At 39.7% G+C, this 20054-nt stretch overlaps 1 protein-coding gene across 1 annotated transcript; it reads right to left on the bottom strand.

Moving 5' to 3' along the window:
* Positions 1–776: 776 nt before the first annotated feature.
* OPTC (opticin) lies at positions 777–19539 on the bottom strand. The gene is made up of 7 exons (XM_074308871.1): positions 18722–19539; positions 13121–13349; positions 11353–11488; positions 9546–9704; positions 7080–7279; positions 6466–6561; positions 777–2535 (listed from the first exon to the last, which is right to left on the bottom strand). The coding sequence occupies exons 2-7, from the start codon at positions 13343–13345 to the stop codon at positions 2365–2367; spliced, it is 987 nt and encodes a 328-aa protein (XP_074164972.1). The 5' UTR covers positions 13346–13349; positions 18722–19539; the 3' UTR covers positions 777–2364.
* Between the last annotated feature and the right edge of the window lie 515 nt (positions 19540–20054).

The following is a 20054-nucleotide window of genomic DNA, read 5'->3' as shown; positions in this document are numbered from 1 at the left end:
GAAAAGAGCTTTCATTTTTTTATTTGTATGCAAAGGTAAAACAAAAAGGACACAAGTATCAGAAGATCCAAGTTAAACTCCATTTCTTCTTCTCAGCTATGTGACTCAGAGCAATTCTTGTCCAGATTTCAGTTTTCTCACCCATAAAATGGGAGTAGTTCTATCTGTGCTTCCTAAATGATTCTCAGAAATGAGACAATGTAGATAAGTTATGCTTTGCAAGGGTAAAGAGTGACATAAATGTAAGCTCTTCTTTTATCTGATTTCCCTGGGAGAAGAAACTTTAATGTCGGGGAAGAATTTTGGTGAGTGGCCCAATAAAAGTTTTGCACATCAACTGCTCTACTTGGAGAGGAGAAGCTGGATACAAAAGCACTGAGGAAGGCTCGGTTCGGCTCGGTTCCCTTTAAGGGTTCTCTGATCCTGGGAGTTTGTTTTTCCATGACCCTATTTGGGGCTTTCTTGGCAGAGATATTGGAGTGGTTTGCCATTTCCTTCTCCAGCTCATTTTACAGATGAGGAACTAAAGTAAACAAAGTTAATTGACTTGCCTAGGGTCAGCTAATAAGGGTCTGAGTTGCAATTTTAACTCAGGAAATAGATTCTTCTTGATTCTTGATACCATGTCACCTAGATGTCCATAATACTTCGAGTACAGAGAATGACAAAATAGTTGGATACCCAGATAAGGAAGAGTCTCAAGATATTCTGTGATATAATCCTCTGCCCTCAGCATAGATTTAGAGATATAAGGGATCACACAAGCCATCTTCTCAGTCAGCCAATCCACAAGCATTTATTAAACACCTACTATGTGCCAGGCACTAAGTATTAGGGATGCAAAAAGGGGTAAAAACAGTTCCTGCCCTAAAAGAGCTCACATTCTAATGATGACACAAATGTGAAAATAACCCAGTGTGTATAATAAATATAGATTTCTCTTAGGGAAAAAGGCACAAGTAACTAGATGAGGGAGCAGAAAAGTAATTCTGCAGAAAATGAGTTTTGAATTGAGTCTTATTTACCCTCTTCATTTTACAGGTGAGTGAGATGAGCCCCCAAAGAGGTATTGATTTGTACAAGGTCACACAAGTTCTAAACTGGCAAAGGCAGGATTATAGCTAAGCTTCTCTGACTCCAAAGGCAATGTTCTTTCTATTGTGTCCTCCCCTAAAGAGAAAGAAACCAGGTCAAGAGAACAGAGGGTTTCCAAAGATAGCGCCTATCTGGAGGATAAGAAGGAGACCCCAGGGTAGACTCAAAGAATCTTAAGATTTGAATCTGAGAGACACCTTAGACATCTTTTAGTTCAACTCCTCCACTTTACAGATGGGGAAACTGAGGCCCAGAGAAGTTAAATGATTTGCCCAAAGTCAAAAGGTAAGTGCCTAGTAGAACTAGGAGTTTGAACTCAACTACTCTGACTGCAAATACAATGTTCTTTCCATTACTCTGTATTGCTTTGGAGAAGACCAGAACTAGGATAGAGTCTTTTGATTTCAAGTCCAATGCTCCCTCTATTATACCAATGGTTCCCATTTAGAGGTTTCCTGGAAGTTTTCCATGATGGCCTATGGGATTTGCACTAAACATTTTTAATGATGGTGTATGTAATTGTTTAAAAATATGATTAGGATATTAATTACTCTGGGGATTTATAACACATTTTTGTTGTTGTTGAAAGGAGTTTAAGGAACGAAAAAAATATTGGGAACCATTGCATTTCACCATGACACCTCCTCAGGTAAGGGACCAACTAGTCCAACATTTTCATTTTAAATAAGGAAATTGAAGTCTGGAGAAGAGGTTCATCCTTGTCACTATCCCCATCATTGATAAGCACTTAGTGAGTATTCTTTGTGTATACATAAATGAATTAAGTCCTAAAGATTAAAAGGGGAAAAAAGAGTCATAAGATGGGATGCCCAGTAAAACATCATTATCCTTATTTTACAGATGAAGCTACTGAGGATCAGAGCTTTCCCCTCAGCCTGCTTCTCAAAAATCACCATGTTCTAATATTTATTAATTCACCCTGAATTTTTTTTCAGATTCTGGGCCAAGATTTGTCTCTGGCTGCCTCAAATCATTCCCAGGAGCGAGGAGGCTAATCTTTTCTTTATTTACATTCCATTCCAGTTCTATTCTTCTCTGAGACGGTATGGAGTAGGGGAAAGAAAACTGTATTTGCAATCAGAGTAGATATATTTAAATTCCTAGTTCCATTATGCACTTACCTTGTTACTTTAGGTAAATCATATAACATGCTGGGCCTTAGTTTCCCCATCTATAAAATGGAGGGGTTGGGCTAGAAGACCTTTCCCAGATCTAAACCCTAGTGATTCTATGTGTCTAAGATCAGAGTCAAGTGTAACTGCCTATGGGGAGTCGGGGCAGGCAGAAGTAAGCATTAGGAAAGAGGCTGAGGTTGATGGGATTGCCATCCAGGCGGATGTCTTCCAGGGTCCTTCGGATGTGCGTCTGGTCCTGAGGATCACAGAAGATATCTTCAGGAATCATCTGGATCTGATTGTTCTAAGAAGACAGAATCGCTTAGATTTCTAGAGGATTTAGAGGTCTACCAAATGCTTTCCTGAAACAATCTGGTGAGGTAAGTAGTAGTACAAACTACAAGTCGACTACAGGTTAAATTTACAGCTCCATGCCAAAAATATTTCTCCTTTTGGAATCTCTAATTTCCTTTAAGAAGGAACACCACACTGCTGCTGTCATCTGAGGAATGATTCTGTATTTTCTTTGCACAAACTTGATACCTGCCTATCCACGTTCAGGTTTTCCCTGCCCAGACTTAAGGCCTATGAGGGTAGATCCTATTGTGTTCTTTTGAGGTCTCTTCCAGTCCCCAGGAGCCTATGATTTGAACTGGCTTCCTTCATAACTCAGCTAAAATCCCACTTGCCTGGATCCCACTTGCACTTGAGGCCCAGTTTAAAAGCAGGACAGGTCTCAATTCAAATCCTAATTTGGACATTTATTAGTTGTGTAACTATATTTAAGCCTGTCCTGGCTTAGTTTTTCTTTCTTTAAAATGGGATAATAACAGCACCTATCTCACCATATTGTAATGCCTTCTCTCTAGCTTATCTCTAATTTATCCTGTATATGACTGCCTTGTACGTGATTGTTGCACATTGTCTCTCCCATTAGACTGGAACTGTCTTTTGCCTGATTTTTTTTTTGGGTATTCCTTTCCCTTAGCAGACTTCCTGATACTAGGTAATTGATAAATGTTTGTTGATTTGAATTGGAAAAAACCCAAGGGGAACTGGGATCAAGTCTCTGTCACTATCTTATTGTCTGATATTGGGTTATGGGGGTGTTTTTTGCCCTTCTCTTCCTCAATTTCTTCAGCTATATAATGGGAAGAATCTTTAAAATGAGCATTAATGCAGCATTAATGAGGGAGAATAGAAATCAAATGTCTACCCTTTCATCTATGATATAATGGAGAAGAAAAAAAAAGACCAAACATAGAATTAGGAAACCTGAATTTGAATCTTAAATGCGATCAAATCATCTTTCCTGAGCCTACATGTTATCATCTGTAATTCATTTCCGTAAGTTTATTTAGGTGCCTTTTCCTGGGCTAGGAACTCCATTTGCCAGGCATTGGGAATACAAAAAGAATAGTGATTCCTCCCCTCAAGAAGATTACATTCTATTGGAGGGATACAATGTGTACACTAATAAGAAAATACAAGGTATAGACAAAGTGATACAAATTAATTTCAAGAGGGAGAAACTGCTTAATGACTGAAGTGATCAGGGGACAGTGCTATGATTGTATGGAAAGTAGGACTTCTGAGGAGTAAAAGGGAGTTCAGTCTACTCAAAGGAAGGACAAATGTTCTGTATGAGGAACAGTTAGCAGGCCAATTTGACATAGCAGAGGACAGGTTTTGCCCTTCACTTAGATTGGGAGTTAAGTTAGCTGGGAGTCGTCTAGTCGATGAGCATTGCTTGAGCTCCTAATGTTTACAGGCACTTTGCTAAAAGCTGGATACTGTCCTCCTAATAGATGAGCTAAAGTTTTAAAAAAAAGTCTTCAGGTAAAAGGTAATTTAATAGAAAGGTCTCTTTCAAGGAAAAGCCTAATACATCTTTTTGTCTTCTCCAACCTAGCAGAATCTTTAGGGATTCCTTAGCCTCCATAGAGCGGGGTGGGAAGGACAGGCTTCTCTCATTGCAAGGTATTAAGAGCAAAGGGAGCTGTCACTTAATGTGTACACATGTAAAGTTGCTTAAGAGTTATAGCCCTTCTATCTCTGTAAAGCAACTGCTTGCTTGCATACCTGGCTTCCAAGTAATTCATTGTGCCAGATCTGATTCTGGATAGAAACAGTGGCCATTGTAAGCTATTGAATACCTTACTCCCTCTCCTTTCTATTCCCAGTAGGGCCTGTTTCCAAGGGAGTCTATCTAAGGGGAGGAGGGATGGAATGTGATTTTGAGGCCGTTTACCCCTGGCTGATCCTTGAGTTCTCTGAGCTGAAGGAAATGAGGAGCAAGATGGGAGAAGAGATACAGGCTAAAGTCAGGGGAGAAAGAAGGCTGGGGGTTGTGGATTCTATTTTCTAGGAACAATGTTTGTTCTCCAATGTTTCTTGTAATTTGATTTATTTTAAATGCACATTTTTATGAATCATATTGAGAGAGAAAAATCAGAACAAGAGGGAAAAACCACAGGAGAGGGAAAAAAGGATATAAGAAATGAACCTAGCATTTACATTCAATCTCCATAGTTCTTTTTCTAGATGTAGCTGGCATTTTCTACCCAGAGTTTATTAGAATTGCCTTGGATCCAATGTTTCTTATAAATAATTCCAAGGTCAGGAATAGATTCAGGGATAACTTGGTCATGGGGTCTTAGGATAGTAGATTTAGTGCTGGAAAGAACCTGAGAAGTTGTTAAGCCCACTCCCCCCATTTTATAGATGAAGAAACTGAAGACCAAACAGGGGTGGGGCTTGCCCGGGGCCCACTTGCACTTGAGGCCCAGCTTGAATTCCACAGTTCCAGTTCTGCAGTCTAACCTAGTATTAGGCAGCTAAGTGGTGCAGTGGATAGATGGTTGGAATTAAAAGCAGGACAGATCTCACTTCAAATCCTACTTTAGACATTTATTAGTTGTGTAACTATGTTTAAGCCACAATCTGGCTTAGTTTTTCTTTCTTTAAAATGGGGATAATAATAGCAATTATCTCACCATATTGTAAGATCAAATGAAAATATAAAAACAATGCTTTGCAGATCTTTAAAGTGCTATTTTACAACTAGATCTTATTATTTGGGGGGTTTTACATCCTTCCTGAGGTACCTATCATTCCTGTATAGCACCTTGCAGCTTTCTGCACATCTCCAGGATTCCTAAGTTCCCCTTAAGCCCTAGAGGATAAAGTCCAAGATTCCCTGGGGGACTGCTCCCTTCTGGCACAGTTGTGCCCACAGTTATACTGTACTCAGATATATTCCCAGAGGAAATGGACTCAGAGAACAGATGAAACATGTCCATTCTATTACAGAATGTTATTAATGGGGACTGTCAGCATAAGGGTTCAGGACTATGTCATGGACAGAAGCAGAGGAGGACCAGACAAAGAGTGGATATGAGGAAAGAGCTTGTAGGAACATAGGGGAAGAGCAGAATGGAGAAGGAGGAAGAGAAGAGAAAAGGAGAACAGATAGAAAGTGAATAGTTAAGATGGAGAAGAAAGGGGGAGAAGGGATAGAATGAGAAAGATAGGAACTGAAAGAAGGGGAAATGTGGATAGGGAGAAAAAATAATTAAGTGAGAGATATTGGACAATTTTTTTATATCAAGAACAGTGAATTCACTAGTGTCAGAGACTCCCACTGCAGAAATACTTCCAGAGCAGATCTGCACTACTGAGTCTTTGAGTTTAGAGTTTCCAGGGGGCATTCTTTAATAGAAGTTTGGAAGAAAGTGAGAGATAATAGTAGCTAGCATTTACATAGAAATTTAAGGTTTATAAAACTTTACTGTTATCTCAATGGATCCTTATAACAATCTTGTGAGTAGGTGCTCATATTATCCCATTTTACAATTTAAAAAACTGCCTCTAAGAGACTGAGCTGAGACAAGATTTGAACTTGGCTCTTCCTTTTTGCAAGTCTACCACTTTATCTACTGAAACATCTGACTGATCAGATATCTAAAGATTTCTGGATGATGCATAAAAATTGAAGGTAGAAGGAAGAAAGAAAAGGGAAGAAATTGGAGAAGAAATTAGGGGACAGATAGAAAGACCTAGAGAGATAGGGAGAGAAAAAAAGAAAGGAAGAACAATAGAGCAATTACTTAAAAATACTTATCTCAGGGAAGGAGAATCAGCCATCCTTCACAACCCCCTAAGTATCTGAGACCCCTTGCCAGATACTTCTTTCTATTTACCAATCCAATTCCATCCTATTAAAAAGTCTCACTTGCAAGTGTAGAGAACGCAGGCTTAAGGGCAAGGGCACAGGGATGTAGTCCAGCTTGTTATTCGACAGGTAGAGAAACTGCAAGTTTTTCAGCTCCTGGGGAGATAAAGAGAAGTCATGTCCTAGGACTGAATACCAGATCTTGATGGGAGATGCCAGGGGATATTAAGGAAACCAAACAGGTGGGAACTATGAGGTCTTGATAGGAATGTACTTTCTTGATAGGAATGACTAGAAGGATTTTCCCCAACTGACATATCACATGTCCCCTTAAACAAAGAGATGTCATCTTATTGTGAATCTTGGAACACAGCAATTTTTGAAGCACCAAAGGAAAAGGAAGAGACACAATCAAGCCTGAACATATTTCCAGTCAACAAATGCACGGGGGTGGGACATAGTGGTTCTGGAGGGGATTGGAGAAAAATGGCATTACGTGGTCTGAGCCCTAACAACAACAGCCTCACGAGGATGAGAGTCTTTGTTGCCAGGCGTGTCTGTGTATGTCTGTGTATGTCTGTGTGTGTCTGTGTGTGTCTGTGTGTGTCTGTGTGTGTCTGTGTGTATCTGTGTCTGTTTGTGTCTGTGAGGGGGACCTCAGGATGCTGACTCACTTTGAAACTCTCTGGTAGAATCCCTGAACTTTGGAGCTTGTTGAGTTGGGCATCAAGTCTCACAAGACTAGCAGGGAGCCTGGGCAGAGATATCAGGTTGTTCTCTGTGATGATCAGTTCTTGCAGGGCAGGTAATAAGAAAGCATCATCTTCAATGGTAGAGATGCAGTTGTTTGAGAGGTCAATGTGCTTTAGTTTTCCTATTGAGATATGGAAGAAAGAAATGTATTGTGTAGGTAGGAACAGTAGAGAGATAATGGGAATGAAAGAGAGAGAAAAGAAGAAAGGAGGAATGGAACAAAGGGAGGGAGGATAGAAGAGAGGAAGGAAAAGAGAGGAGGAGAGAAAGAAGGAGGGAAGGAGGAAGGAAGGAGGAAAAGAAGAAAGGGAGGGAGGGAAGAAGAAAGGAAAGAAGAAAGAGAAGGAAGGAAATAAGGAAGGAAGGAAGGAAGGAAGGAACATGGGGGAAGAGCAGAATGGAGAAGGAGGAAGAGAAGAGAAAAGGAGAACAGATAGAAAGTGAATAGTTAAGATGGAGAAGAAAGGGGGAGAAGGGATAGAATGAGAAAGGAAGGAAGGAAGGAAGGAAGGAAGGAAGGAAGGAAGGAAGGAAGGAAGGAAGGAAGGAAGGAAGGAAGGAAGGAAGGAAGGAAGGAAGGGAAGGAGTAAGGGGGGGAGGGAGGGAAAGGGAAATAGGAAGAAGTTCTACCTCTATCACTACATGTGATATTCTGGAATCTCTTCCTGAAAACATTTCCAGTAAAATGGATGCCTGACTCGTCAATAAAGTCCTACCCAGAGGCAAAAACATATTAATCTATATTTGTGTAAACCATAATGGGTTTCTGAAACATTCCTCATACCAGCCCTATGAGAGATAGGATAAAGGATTATTATCCTCACTTTACAGATGAGGAAACTGAGGATTGGGGGACAAAACAGTTATGATCACAGGATGTAGAACTGGATGGAACTTTTAGATATCATCTAATTCAAACCCTTCATTTTATAATTGGAAAATCTGAGGCTTTAAGATAAAATGAGATTTGCCCAAGGTCCCTTACTTGATAAATGAAGGGTTTGAACTCAGGTTTTTTGACTATAAATCCAGTACTCTTACCACACCATAGCACCAAGTATTTGTACAGGGTCATGTTGGACTGGATAAATGTTGGAATCGGGAGTAGAATCCAAATCTTTGGGCACTATATTTAGATCAAGAAATACCACTGTATATTTATTTAGATACAGTGGTATTTCTTGGATGTGACCCTCCTTATTCTGACTCTGAGCAGTATCCATGGCTGTCCTCTATAACTGGGATTTTCCCCTTTTTATTTCTGCCTCCTGGATTCCCTGTCTTCCTCCAGGTTCCAGCTAAAATCCCATCTTGTACAAGAAGCACATTTCCCCTTATTGCCAGTACCATCACTGGGAGAGTACTTCAATTTATCATGTATAAGTTTATCTTTGTACATAGTTGTTTGCATGTTGTTTCCCTTATAAACTGTGAACTCTTTGAGAATGAGGAGTGAGGGTGACTTTTCTTTTATATTCTCAGCACTTATCACAGGACATCTATTAAGTGATTAATAAATGCTTGTTGAATTAACTTTCTGACTGTACCACATTTCCCACCTTCTCTATCATGACATAGGGCAACTAGGTACTGCAGTGGATAGAGCACTGGATTGATATCAGAAAGACATGTTCTTGAGTTCAAATCTTGCCTCAAATATTTACTAGTTGTGTGTCCCCGGACAAGGGTTAGTTTCCTCATCTATGAAGTGAACTGGAGAAAGAAATGGCGCTCTAGAATCTTTATCAAGAAAATCCCAATCGGTGTGACAAAGAGTCAGACATAATTGAAACAATTGAAGAACAATACCATGATAGTGCAGGATACTTTCTCTTTCCCTCCCCTGCCGCCTTTTTGGATTCCTTTTATGTGTTGTCTTCCCCCATTAGACTGTAAGTCTCTTGAAAGCAGGTGGTATCTTTCTTTTTCCCTGTTTGTATCCCTAGCACTTAACACAGTGCCTGGCATAAAATAAGCACTTAACTAATGTTACTAGTGACTTATTTCCTGGATTTGGGACCAGCATACATATTGAAGTTTCTGTGTATTTCTGGGAAAGTTCTGTTAACTTCCCTGTGCCCAGGTTCTCAATCTCTACCCCTTCACCCCATTCTACCTCCACAAAAGGAGAGCTAATACTATTACAGACTTTGTAAGGCTTCTGGAAGAATGAAGGAGAATAAGTCAGCAAAACAATCTGAGACATTCAGGAAGAGACATCAAGAAAACCCTACATTATCCCCATTTTAGAGTAGGATAAATTAAGGCTTGATTTTGGGGGAAATAGAGTGAAGTTCTTTGTCCCAGTATATTTGACTAGACCAACAGAAAAATGAAATCAATTTCCCTCCCCTCTTCTCCCCTCACCCATGCTTGCAATGGCATACTTAGCCCTTTGAAATCTCCTGCCTGGATATGAGTGATATGATTAAAGCGGGCATAAAGGTAAGTTGTCTCCTGGGGTAGAGGAGGGATATGATCCAGATCAACATCTTCACAGTACACAGAGGTGCCAAGGCACACGCAGATCAGACAGGTGGGCAAACCTAGATCAGACAGAAGGTCAAACAGTGGAGAATAAAGGAGATCCATTTGTAGAGCCCTTCTCACTCCTCTATCATTCATTCATTCAACAAACATTTACTTAGCAGCTACTATGGGCCAGTTTCTGTTCAAGGTGCTCAGGAAAAAGAGACAAACAATAGTTCCTGCCTCATAAGGCTTATATTCTTCCTGGGACAATGCCTGGGAGAATTTATGCCATTTCTGTGTGTTCCAAATGCTGTTTCTCTGGATTGTTATGAGCCCATTTCTCAATGCTAATCTTCTGTTATGCTTATCCCCTTCATAACTTGGGTATACCTTCTGTGTTAATCTTTACCTGCTAATATCCCCTAATATAACCACCAGTCCTCTTGCTTATTTCAGCTTGACATCCCTTAATTCTCTCTAGGAGAAAACATCCCAAAGGAAGATTCCAAGAAGATTATAAGGGAAAATATCTTCCACAGGAGACCCTTCCTAATCCTGTCAGCTGACAGTGCCTTATCCTCTAAGGTTTTTTTCCATCCATTTTGTGCATATCTTCTAAATCCTTATTAATGTATGTCTTTCCCAATAGCTTTTAAACTCCTCAAGGACAGGAACTGATTTTTGCCTTTTCTTTGTATCATCTGCACTCAGCACAATACGTGGCACAGAGCATAATGAATGCTTGTTGCCTGAATATAATTCTTTACCTATTTCCTACTTATTGCACAACGACAAGCTTTTGGTTACCAATGAAACCATAGCTCAGATATTTGGGGCTGGCACATGTGAAGGGGGAAGGATGGAAAATCGATAAGAGAAGAATTAAAAGTTAAAAGGTTATCATTCTCCAAATCAATTGCTTCATTTGCCATCACCCCCAAGTGACAACCATAGAGTTAGTTATCTTTCTTAACAGGTTTTTAATTGTCACTAATTTAATTATTGCTCACTCCTATTCCTCTTGTGTCAGTGTTAATTAAGCCAGGGTAACTCTGTTGATGCTTCCTTCTGATTTCAGTCTTCTGACTACCCCCTGATCTTCACACCAAATATTTCTTCTCCCTTTGTGATCTGTGAATGTGTTTATGTCTGTCTTCTCTACTCCTTACTCTTCTTCCTCCCTCTTTCACCCCCTTCTTTCCCTCCCTCTCTCTTTCCTTCCCTTCCCTCCTCTCTTTTTCTTTACCTCTTTCCTTCCTTCCTTCTCTTTTTCTCCTTCCCTCCCTCTCCCTCCTTCCTTTCCTCTATCTCTTTCCCTTCTTCCTTCTCTCTCTCCCTCCCCCCCTCTCTTTCTGTCCTTCTCTTTCCCTTCCTCCTTCCATTTCTCCCCCTTCCTCCCTCCCTCTTTCTCTTCTTCCTTCCCCTCCTCTTTCTTTCTCTCACTCTCTCTCCATCCCTCCCTCCTTCTCTCTCCTTCCCTCCCTCCCCCTCTCTCTTTCACTCTTTCTACCTCTTTCCCTCCCTTCCTCCCTCTTTCCCTTCCCTCCCTCCATCTCCCCACTTTCTCTTTCTCCTTGAGGACAAGAACTGATTTTGCCTTTTCTTTGTATCATCTGCATTCAACATAATAACTGGCACAGAACATAATGAATGCTTGTTGACTGAATAATTGATTCCTCTCAGTCATTCTTTGCCCATGTTCTGCTATGACTAAGTACTCACCCATGGCAGTCAGCAAGTTAAGCAGGCTAGATATGGAAGGGTTGGTGACCGAAGTCCACATCCTTGGGCCCTTGGTGGCCATCACTGTCTTGGTGGATACACTCATGGTTGAAGGGGCCAGGGTGCCCACTTGAGTCTGAGCCATAGCACAAGTGTCGCACAGAAATGGGAAAGACAGGCAGGGCAGATTTTTTAAAAAAATAAAGTTGTATTAATGCTCTTTGTTTTTATAGCACATTCATTTTTAGATATTTCTCTCCCCACTTCTTCCCTTATAATAAAGACAAAAGTGAAACAAAACCGACAGTGACTATTTTTGATAGTGTATGTAACTTATTGAGTCCATAGTCCACCACTTCTCCAAGAAAAGGAGACAAATGAATTTTCCCATCTCTTCTACAATTGGATATTCTAATTGCATAGCATCAATTTTTCTAATTTACATCATTATAGTCATTGTGCAGATTGTTGTTTTGGTTCTGCCTGGTTCACTGCTCTTCTTCCCATGTTTCTCCAAATTCCTCATATTCATTGTTTCTTATGATGTTTTAATATTTCATTACATCCATACATCAGAATTTGTTCAGCTATTCCCTAAATAAAGGGCACCCACTTTATTCTTTTGTATTTCCTAGGAGGGTAGATTTTGTCAGAGAGACTTTGTGCTCAGGAGAGAGAAGAATACTTCTTGGACCAAGTTAAGACATAAGTGACTAAAAAAATAACTAAAACAAATAATTAAATAAATAGCTAACATTTATATAGTATTTGCTATATGCCAAACATTTTATAATTATTATTTCATTTAATCTTCACAACAACTCTGGAGGTAGGTGCTATTATTATCCCCATGAAGAAGAAGAAGAAGAAGAAGAAGAAGAAGAAGAAGAAGAAGAAGAAGAAGAAGAAGAAGAAGAAGAAGAAGAAGAAGGAGAAGAAGAAGAAGAAGAAGAAGGAGAAGAAGAAGGAGAAGAAGAAGAAGAAGAAGAAGGAGAAGAAGAAGGAGAAGAAGAAGAAGAAGAAGAAGAAGAAGAAGAAGAAGAAGAAGAAGAAGAAGAAGAAGAAGAAGAAGAAGAAGAAGAAGAAGAAGAAGAAGAAGAAGAAGGAGAAGAAGAAGGAGAAGAAGAAGGAGAAGAAGAAGAGAGAAGAAGAAGAAGAAGAAGAAGAAGAAGAAGAAGAAGAAGAAGAAGAAGAAGAAGAAGAAGAAGAAGAAGAAGAAGAAGAAGAAGAAGAAGAAGAAGAAGAAGAAGGAGAAGAAGAAGGAGAAGGAGAAGGAGAAGGAGAAGGAGAAGGAGAAGGAGAAGGAGAAGGAGAAGGAGAAGGAGAAGGAGAAGGAGAAGGAGAAGGAGAAGGAGAAGGAGAAGGAGAAGGAGAAGGAGAAGGAGAAGGAGAAGGAGAAGGAGAAGGAGAAGGAGAAGAAGAAGGAGAAGAAGAAGGAGGAAGAAGAAAGAAGAAGGAGAAGAAGAAGAAGAAGAAGAAGAAGAAGAAGAAGAAGAAGAAGAAGAAGAAGAAGAAGAAGAAGAAGAAGAAGAAGAAGAAGAAGAAGAAGAAGAAGAAGAAGAAGAAGAAGAAGTCGTCATTAGGGGGAGAATAATAACCAACCAACTTCCTGTTGTCCAGTTTCTGAACTTCTCTCATGTACCTAATCTCCGGATAACCCAAAGGATCACCTTTATTGCATGGAGAGAGAGCCAGAGCTGGGGAAAGGGAGGTAGGCAAATGCATCTCAGGCCTAGAAAGTCTTGAGTTCCATCTAGGTGAGTCTCACCTTTGGGGTCAGGTCTCCATAGTCACTCTTTATAGCTCGTTCTTCATAGTTGCTAAAGTCATAATTATCCAGATTTGGGTCATAGCTCCCCAGCTCTAGATTGTTGTAGGCTGTCCCTTCATCTTGGAGTTCTTCCTGCTTCACTGCTCCCTCCGTCCAGGGTGGCAAAGCTTCTGTCTCCTGGATGACCAGGGATATCAGTCCCAGGAGGGCAGAGATCCTCATGGTACTTTTAGTGGGAAAAAAGGAGAGTGTGAAGTTAGATTTCATATTATGGGTAAAAATGAGGATAAGAATTATAATATTTATTGAGCAACAACATGGCATGGGAGAAAGACCCTGCTTCTGATCCAATATCAGCTCTGTGATCACAGCCAAATTATTTAACCTCTCAGTACCTCAGATAGTTTTTCTAAGATTAGAGGCGAGTCTTCTGCATTTATGCAGGATGTTTCTACTTTTGTAGCTCCCTAGCCTTTCAAAATCCTATGTTTGGGTAAGGTCCTCCTTTTTCTTTTCCTTCCGTCAAAAAAAAAAAAGGTTCTTTTAGTGGTGTTTGAGATGGTAATCTCTTGATGTTGTCTTGTGTCAGCACAAGATCTGGAGAATAAAAATACCATTTTATTTGGTACTTCCCCAGTGCTATGGCTAGCAACATCCTTTCTGCTCCCTTAAATCCTGTATAGTAATTAAATCATGTCATCTAGTGATGATACGCTGCTGTTGATACAGTGTAATTTCCTTAAGAATATGGATTGTCTTGTCATTTCCCTATGTTTCTTCAATCAACAAGCATTTATTAAAAACAAAGCTTAGTACATAGCAAATTCTTAATTAATTCTTAGAGTAAGATTGATCAATGAGGCAAACTGCTTCCCTTCTTATCATCACTCTCCATTAAACTCAACCCTAATTCTCCCATCCTAATTTTCCCTTCCCTCCTTCTGTGCCCTTTGAACTTCTTTTTTTGTCCTCAACAAATTCCCCTTCATCCTTTTATACTCTCCAAGTTATTGTAATTAAAGAATCCCTGCTTCTCTCTGGAAGATGTATTCCTGACCATTCTCTCTAGTACAGGATATTTCTCTGCATCCTGACATATTGGGCCAGGAGAAGGAATATGCATTATTTGGAACACCATATCTTCACCACAATTACTCAATGACCTCTCCCTCTTTGAAGTTCATTCCATTCATCATCTTCCTTTCCAGGAGCCGACACAATATTTGGCAATAAATGCTTGTTGATTGATTTATTGTTTTCATTCTACTGGCCTCCAGAATGATCTCCTTCCTCAGTGAGTTCAGTATTCCTCTTCATCCCAAATTCTACACTCATTTTGTGAAACTCAATAGATACACTGACATTTTCTAGAACACCTAGTCTGCCATTCATCAGCCTCTACAACTCCATCTCTGCCATCTACAAGGATGGTTAAATTTTAGATCTTAATATTACCCATGACTAGACAATCTCTATGATCTTAACCTCTGAAATGTCCCTTTATGCTCACAATCTCTTCTCCTGCCTTCCCTTCTCCTTTTTTCTTTTTTTTTTTTTGTATTCCCACATTTAGCACAGTGCTTGACACATAGTAGGCTCTTAAATATGCTTGTGAATGACTTTTCTTCCTTTGAAAATCTTCAGTGATCTAGCCTTCCCTATTTTCCCAGTCCATCATCTCTGCTCTGGATTTATTTTCTTCCTTCCCAGGCTTGACCACATAGCTGGTGAGTTTAACTATGTTGTCCTCTGGCCTTGAATCTTCTGTCCCATTGTTCCTATCACTGTTCATGTCTTGCCAATTCCACCATCTGCTTTGCTTTTTTTTTTCAACATCATTCTGAAATCTGCCAGCTGGGATCATACAAATTATGCTCTCTAATTTCAAACGAGTCCTTGATTGCTGTCTAATACACTCCTGTAGTGAGGATTCACTCATTTATTCATTTAATTAATCAACAAGCATTTATTAATCACTTACTCTGTATCAGACAATTGGGAGAAAAGATAAAAACAATACAAGACAAAGAAATTGTTTTCTTAGTAATTCTTGTTCTCAAAGAGCTTGGATTTTGTCGTGAGAGATAACTTGAATATATGTAAGTATATGCAGAACAGATCAATACAACATAAATCTAAGGTAGTCAGGACTGAAGTACACTAGCAGTTGGCAAAAGATTGGTCAGAAAAAGGCATCTCATAGAAAGTAGTGTTTGAGCAGAATCTTAAGGATTCTGAGAGATTCTCTGAGACTGAATTGTGAAGGGAGTATATCCTTGGCCTGGAAGATGATGGCCAGTGAACAGGCATAGAGAGGAAAAATAGAATATTGTGTATGAGGAATAGAAATAAGGCTATTTTGGTTGTAAAGTACAAAAAAGAGAGTAATATTTAATGATGATAGAAACAGAGCTTAAGACCAAGTTTTAAAGGCAATTAAAGCCAAACAGAGGAATTTCAATTTTGTTGGAAGAGTATAAGGAGTGACTAGAACTTATTCAGGAAAGGAGCATCATGTGTGCTTGAGGAAAATCTTTTTGGCAGCTGGATGGAGGAGAGATTGGGATGGACAGACAGTTGAGACAAAGGTGACCATTCATAAGAGTCAGTTAAAAAAGGTAATGAAATCTAAACTAAGGTAGCAGCTATGTGACTGGAGAAAAGGGGTCAGATGTAAGAGATGCCATTGTGGAAGAAATAGCAAGATTTGGCAAAAGGTTGGGTGTGTGGATTGAGTGAGAGTAAAGCAGCAAGGAAAACAAACCCAAGATGTAGGGAGGAATAATGTTGAACCGAAATCAGGAAGTTTGGTAGAGGAGAGGACTTTGGATGGGGAGGTAAAACGATGATTTCTATTTTGGACATTTTGAGTTTGAGATGTCTTGGGGACATTTGGTTTGAATTGATACAAGACAGAAGCTTGGGAGAAGACATATATTGGATGAATAGATTGATGGTCCTCTTCAAGAACGAAGGACAAACAATAACCTATGATGAGCTGTCTAAATAGAGATGATTAGTTATTAAACCCGCTTCTTCTGTCCCTAAGCCTCTAAACCCCTTTCCTCTTTTTGTTACTCTGCTTTGAGAAAACTGAGCCTTCTTCTGTCCCTAAGCCTCTAAACCCCTTTCCTCTTTTTGTTACTCTGCTTTGAGAAAACTGAGCCCTCCAGAGGTTGGCTTCCACCTACCTTTTCAGACAATACTCCCCTTCAGGGACTCTGTGTTCTAGCCAAACCAGCCTATTAGCTGAACTTGACATTCCATCTCAGGTCAGTGGCTTTGCATAGACTTTGTCTCTAGAGTGGAATGCACACCCTTCTTACCTTTGCCTCATCCAGTCCTTTTCTTGCTTTAATAGCTCAAGTTCTATCTCCTAATTTTGTTGTTCAGTTTTTCAATCGTATCTTACTCTTTGTGATCCCATTTGGGGTTTTCTTGGCAAAAATGCTGGAATGGTTGGACATTTCTTTTCCATCTCATTTTATAGATGAGAAAAATGAGGCAAACTGGGATAAGTGATTTGACCAGGACAACACTGTAAATATCTTAATATTCAGGAAGAGCAGTCTTCCTTACTTTAAGCCCAATATACTATCCACTGCACCACCTATCTGCCTTAAAAATTCACTTATACATGGGCTGGGAATCAAACCCAAACCTTCTGCATGGCAGAACTACTCATGCAACTATCTTCTATGTGAAGCTTTGTCAAATTCCTAGTTAGTGTCCTCTTTTACCTAAAATTGTCTTGTATTTAATCATCTGTTTGCCTGTTATGTGCCAGTAGAACATAAGTTCCTTGAAGGCGGGAATGATTTCATTTTTTTGTGCTGTATCTCCAATGCCTAATTTAGTTTATGGCGCCTAGTAGGCTTTAATATGTGCTTGCTAAATTTGAATTTGTTGAAGCTCTGTTCCGTCCTATTCTCCCACTTCCAAAAGTGTACTTTCATACTAGTGGAAGAGTACTTATCTCTCATAAATAAATCTTATACTCAAACAGATAGTGTATGTTCTTGCCTGAAACAGTTATAGACTCTGAGAATCTGAAAGTTGGGAGGGTAATAAAGGCCATCTAGCTCAATCTCCTATTCTAGGGAGAAATTCTCTCCAGCCATGTATGCTCACTGAATCCACTCAAATCCCTGCAGTCACACTCACACCTACCTGTACACTTCTAAGAATACCCAGGATCCATTTGTTCTCCTTCCACCCCAAAATATAGACACACAAATTCACATGTAGAGGATACTTTATTAATTGTGAAAATGTGAAATAGGTAAACTTTACAATTAATTATACCAATTAGAAGAAGGGAGGGAGGAAGGAAGGAAGGAAGGAAGGAAGGAAGGAAGGAAGGAAGGAAGGAAGGAAGGAAGGAAGGAAGGAAGGAAGGAAGGAAGGAAGGAAGGAAGGAAGGAAGGAAGGAAAGAAAGGAAGGAAGGAAGGAAAGAAGGAAGGGAAGGAGAAAAGAAAAAAAATTTGTTACCATTTACCATGTGTTTAACATGTAAGGATATAAATACAAGCAAAATGAAATAGAGTGCCTGCCCCCAAGAAGCTTACATTCTATGGACACCATCAATCAAAGTATTTTAAAGGACTTTAAACACAAAAAGAAACAAAAGACAGAAGTTTTAGAATTGTTCATACCTCTTAAAAATGGAGAAGAAAAAAATCCTCACCATTAGAAGGAGGATTTTAAGAAAATAATATCATCTTCAATAAGGGAAACACTCCCCCTTATACACACACACACACACACACACACACACACACACACACACACATACACTTTTCATATAAATATAAATTATATCAATAAATATAAATTACTCAAATGTAAATAGACATACTATAAATACCTACCACTATGTAATATAAATATGCCCAAATACACATATGTACATCATGGATATACATATATAAATGCACTATAAATGAACACCAACTATAGATAAATAATATATTGTCACGTAGTCAGCCAACAAACATTTATTATGTGCTTAGATGTGACTCGTTCTATGCTAATTTATAGACAGATTTAGTAAATAAACTCAGAGTTGTGATTCTGTGTATTCGTATCCACTTGTGTGTGTTGGTATAAGACGAATGTCTTCATTCTCATATGTGGCCATGTGTATATGGAATTTGAGTATGTGAACATATACTAGGGTGACTCCCATATATAGTACATGTGTGACATGTGTGCATCCTTCCTTGGGCTGAATAGCTATGTACTATTGGGGCACAACCACACCTGCTATATTCCATATAAGCCAATCCACCAATAAATCCAGCAAAGAAAACACAAACTTGGCGCCTTTGCTACTACCTTATCTGGGTCAGCTCCCTACTGCAGTAAGAAAGCCCCTTCCCTTGCCCCTTCCTGTTCCCTCCTCTCCCAGCCTAAGTCAAAAGACCTTAAGAAAAACTCTAGAAACAGAGTGTGTGGTTCATCCCGTAGTGTCTACTCAAGTGTCAGTAATCTTGGAAAAACTTTGTAGTCTTACTCAATTGCCCTTTTTAAGACAATCTCTTTTCCTTTTCAGACAAACTAGAGACCCCCCCAGACCTAGAAAGAGTTCAGCCTACCTGTCCTGGCTGTTCTGCCCTGGACTGGAGCCCCACAGCTTCTACAGAGCTGATGGATTAGAATATGAAAGTTGACTGGGTGTGTAGTTTGGGGCTGTGCAGAGAGGCCAGGGGAGGAGGGGATGAAGGTTCCAGCCAAGTTAGAAGTGTGACCAATCAGGATTTTTATCATTACAGCTAGCCAATCAACTCCTCCTTCCTAGCTGTCCCCCCCCAAGCCCTATGGGATCTCCCATCCATTCCTTTGCTTAACTAGAGAGACTTATCCTTTCCATCTCTGGCTTGTGAGTCTCTGTACCTGTGATTCTGTTTATCTCTGTCTCTGTTAATAGTTTAGCTTTCAAATGGTGCATCCAGTGGAACTAAGACTCAGAGGAGAGAACAGTCCCCAGAGTAGGTTTCCTTGAGATTGGGAGGATTCCACATCATCTTAGAGCTAAAGACAGGTAGTCCTCAGAGTTCAAGTCTCAAGCTGCCTTTGTTTTCTGCTGGTTTCCTCTTGAAACATTCAGTTATTGGGTTTCCCTCCAGCCTAGAAGTTTCAAGGCTACTCCATCAATAATAAAGCACTAGATGAATGTAATAGGCAACTGTTTTTGAGAAGCGTAGGAACCTAACCTTCCCCTAATCTAGAAACTATACAGAAGGAGCCTCTAACTTTGAGAGTCAACACAAATCCCAAGGATAAAGGGCCTGAGATTAAACATAACAGATAATGGTACAGAGGCAATCATGAAGTGGATAGTGAATGGCACTATCCACTGATGTGAATGAGGACAGAATGAGATGAAAAAGCCTGTAATGGCTCTTTTCTGAAAGAGGCCATGTGGATTCTCTTCCTGAAAATCTTTTGCATGGGCAGAGATTTTACCTGATCCATGTATCCCTTCCCTTTTCTTCCCTCCACAGTTGCCCTATACTACCTGCTTCCTACCCCCCCGAGAGCTGAAATAATCTCAAAGGATTCACAAGCCTATATAAAGTACTTTGATATTTTTTAAGTGGTCTCTATATCAGCTGACAACATTTTCTGACTCTTCCTGGGAGCTTAACATGAAATTTCTGAGCTGGAAAGTATTTTAAAGATCATATAACTCAAACTCCTAATTTTCTGGATAGAATTACCAAAGCTGGGAGGTGGGGACTTGAACAACATCATCTAACTAAGTAGAGATAGAACTGATGACTAAGGTCATCTAACTCGCCATGTAGAGATACAACTGATGATCAAGGCTAGTTAGGTAGAAATAGAACTGGAGTGAGCACCTAGATCCCTGCTTTCCAGGCCGAGGAGTTTTACACCCACAATACCCCATTACTCCTCAGAACACAG

The sequence above is a fragment of the Sminthopsis crassicaudata genome, chromosome 4, assembly GCF_048593235.1.
Source record: "Sminthopsis crassicaudata isolate SCR6 chromosome 4, ASM4859323v1, whole genome shotgun sequence".
Taxonomy (NCBI): domain Eukaryota; kingdom Metazoa; phylum Chordata; class Mammalia; order Dasyuromorphia; family Dasyuridae; genus Sminthopsis; species Sminthopsis crassicaudata.
This window is presented reverse-complemented; position numbering and strand designations above follow the sequence as displayed.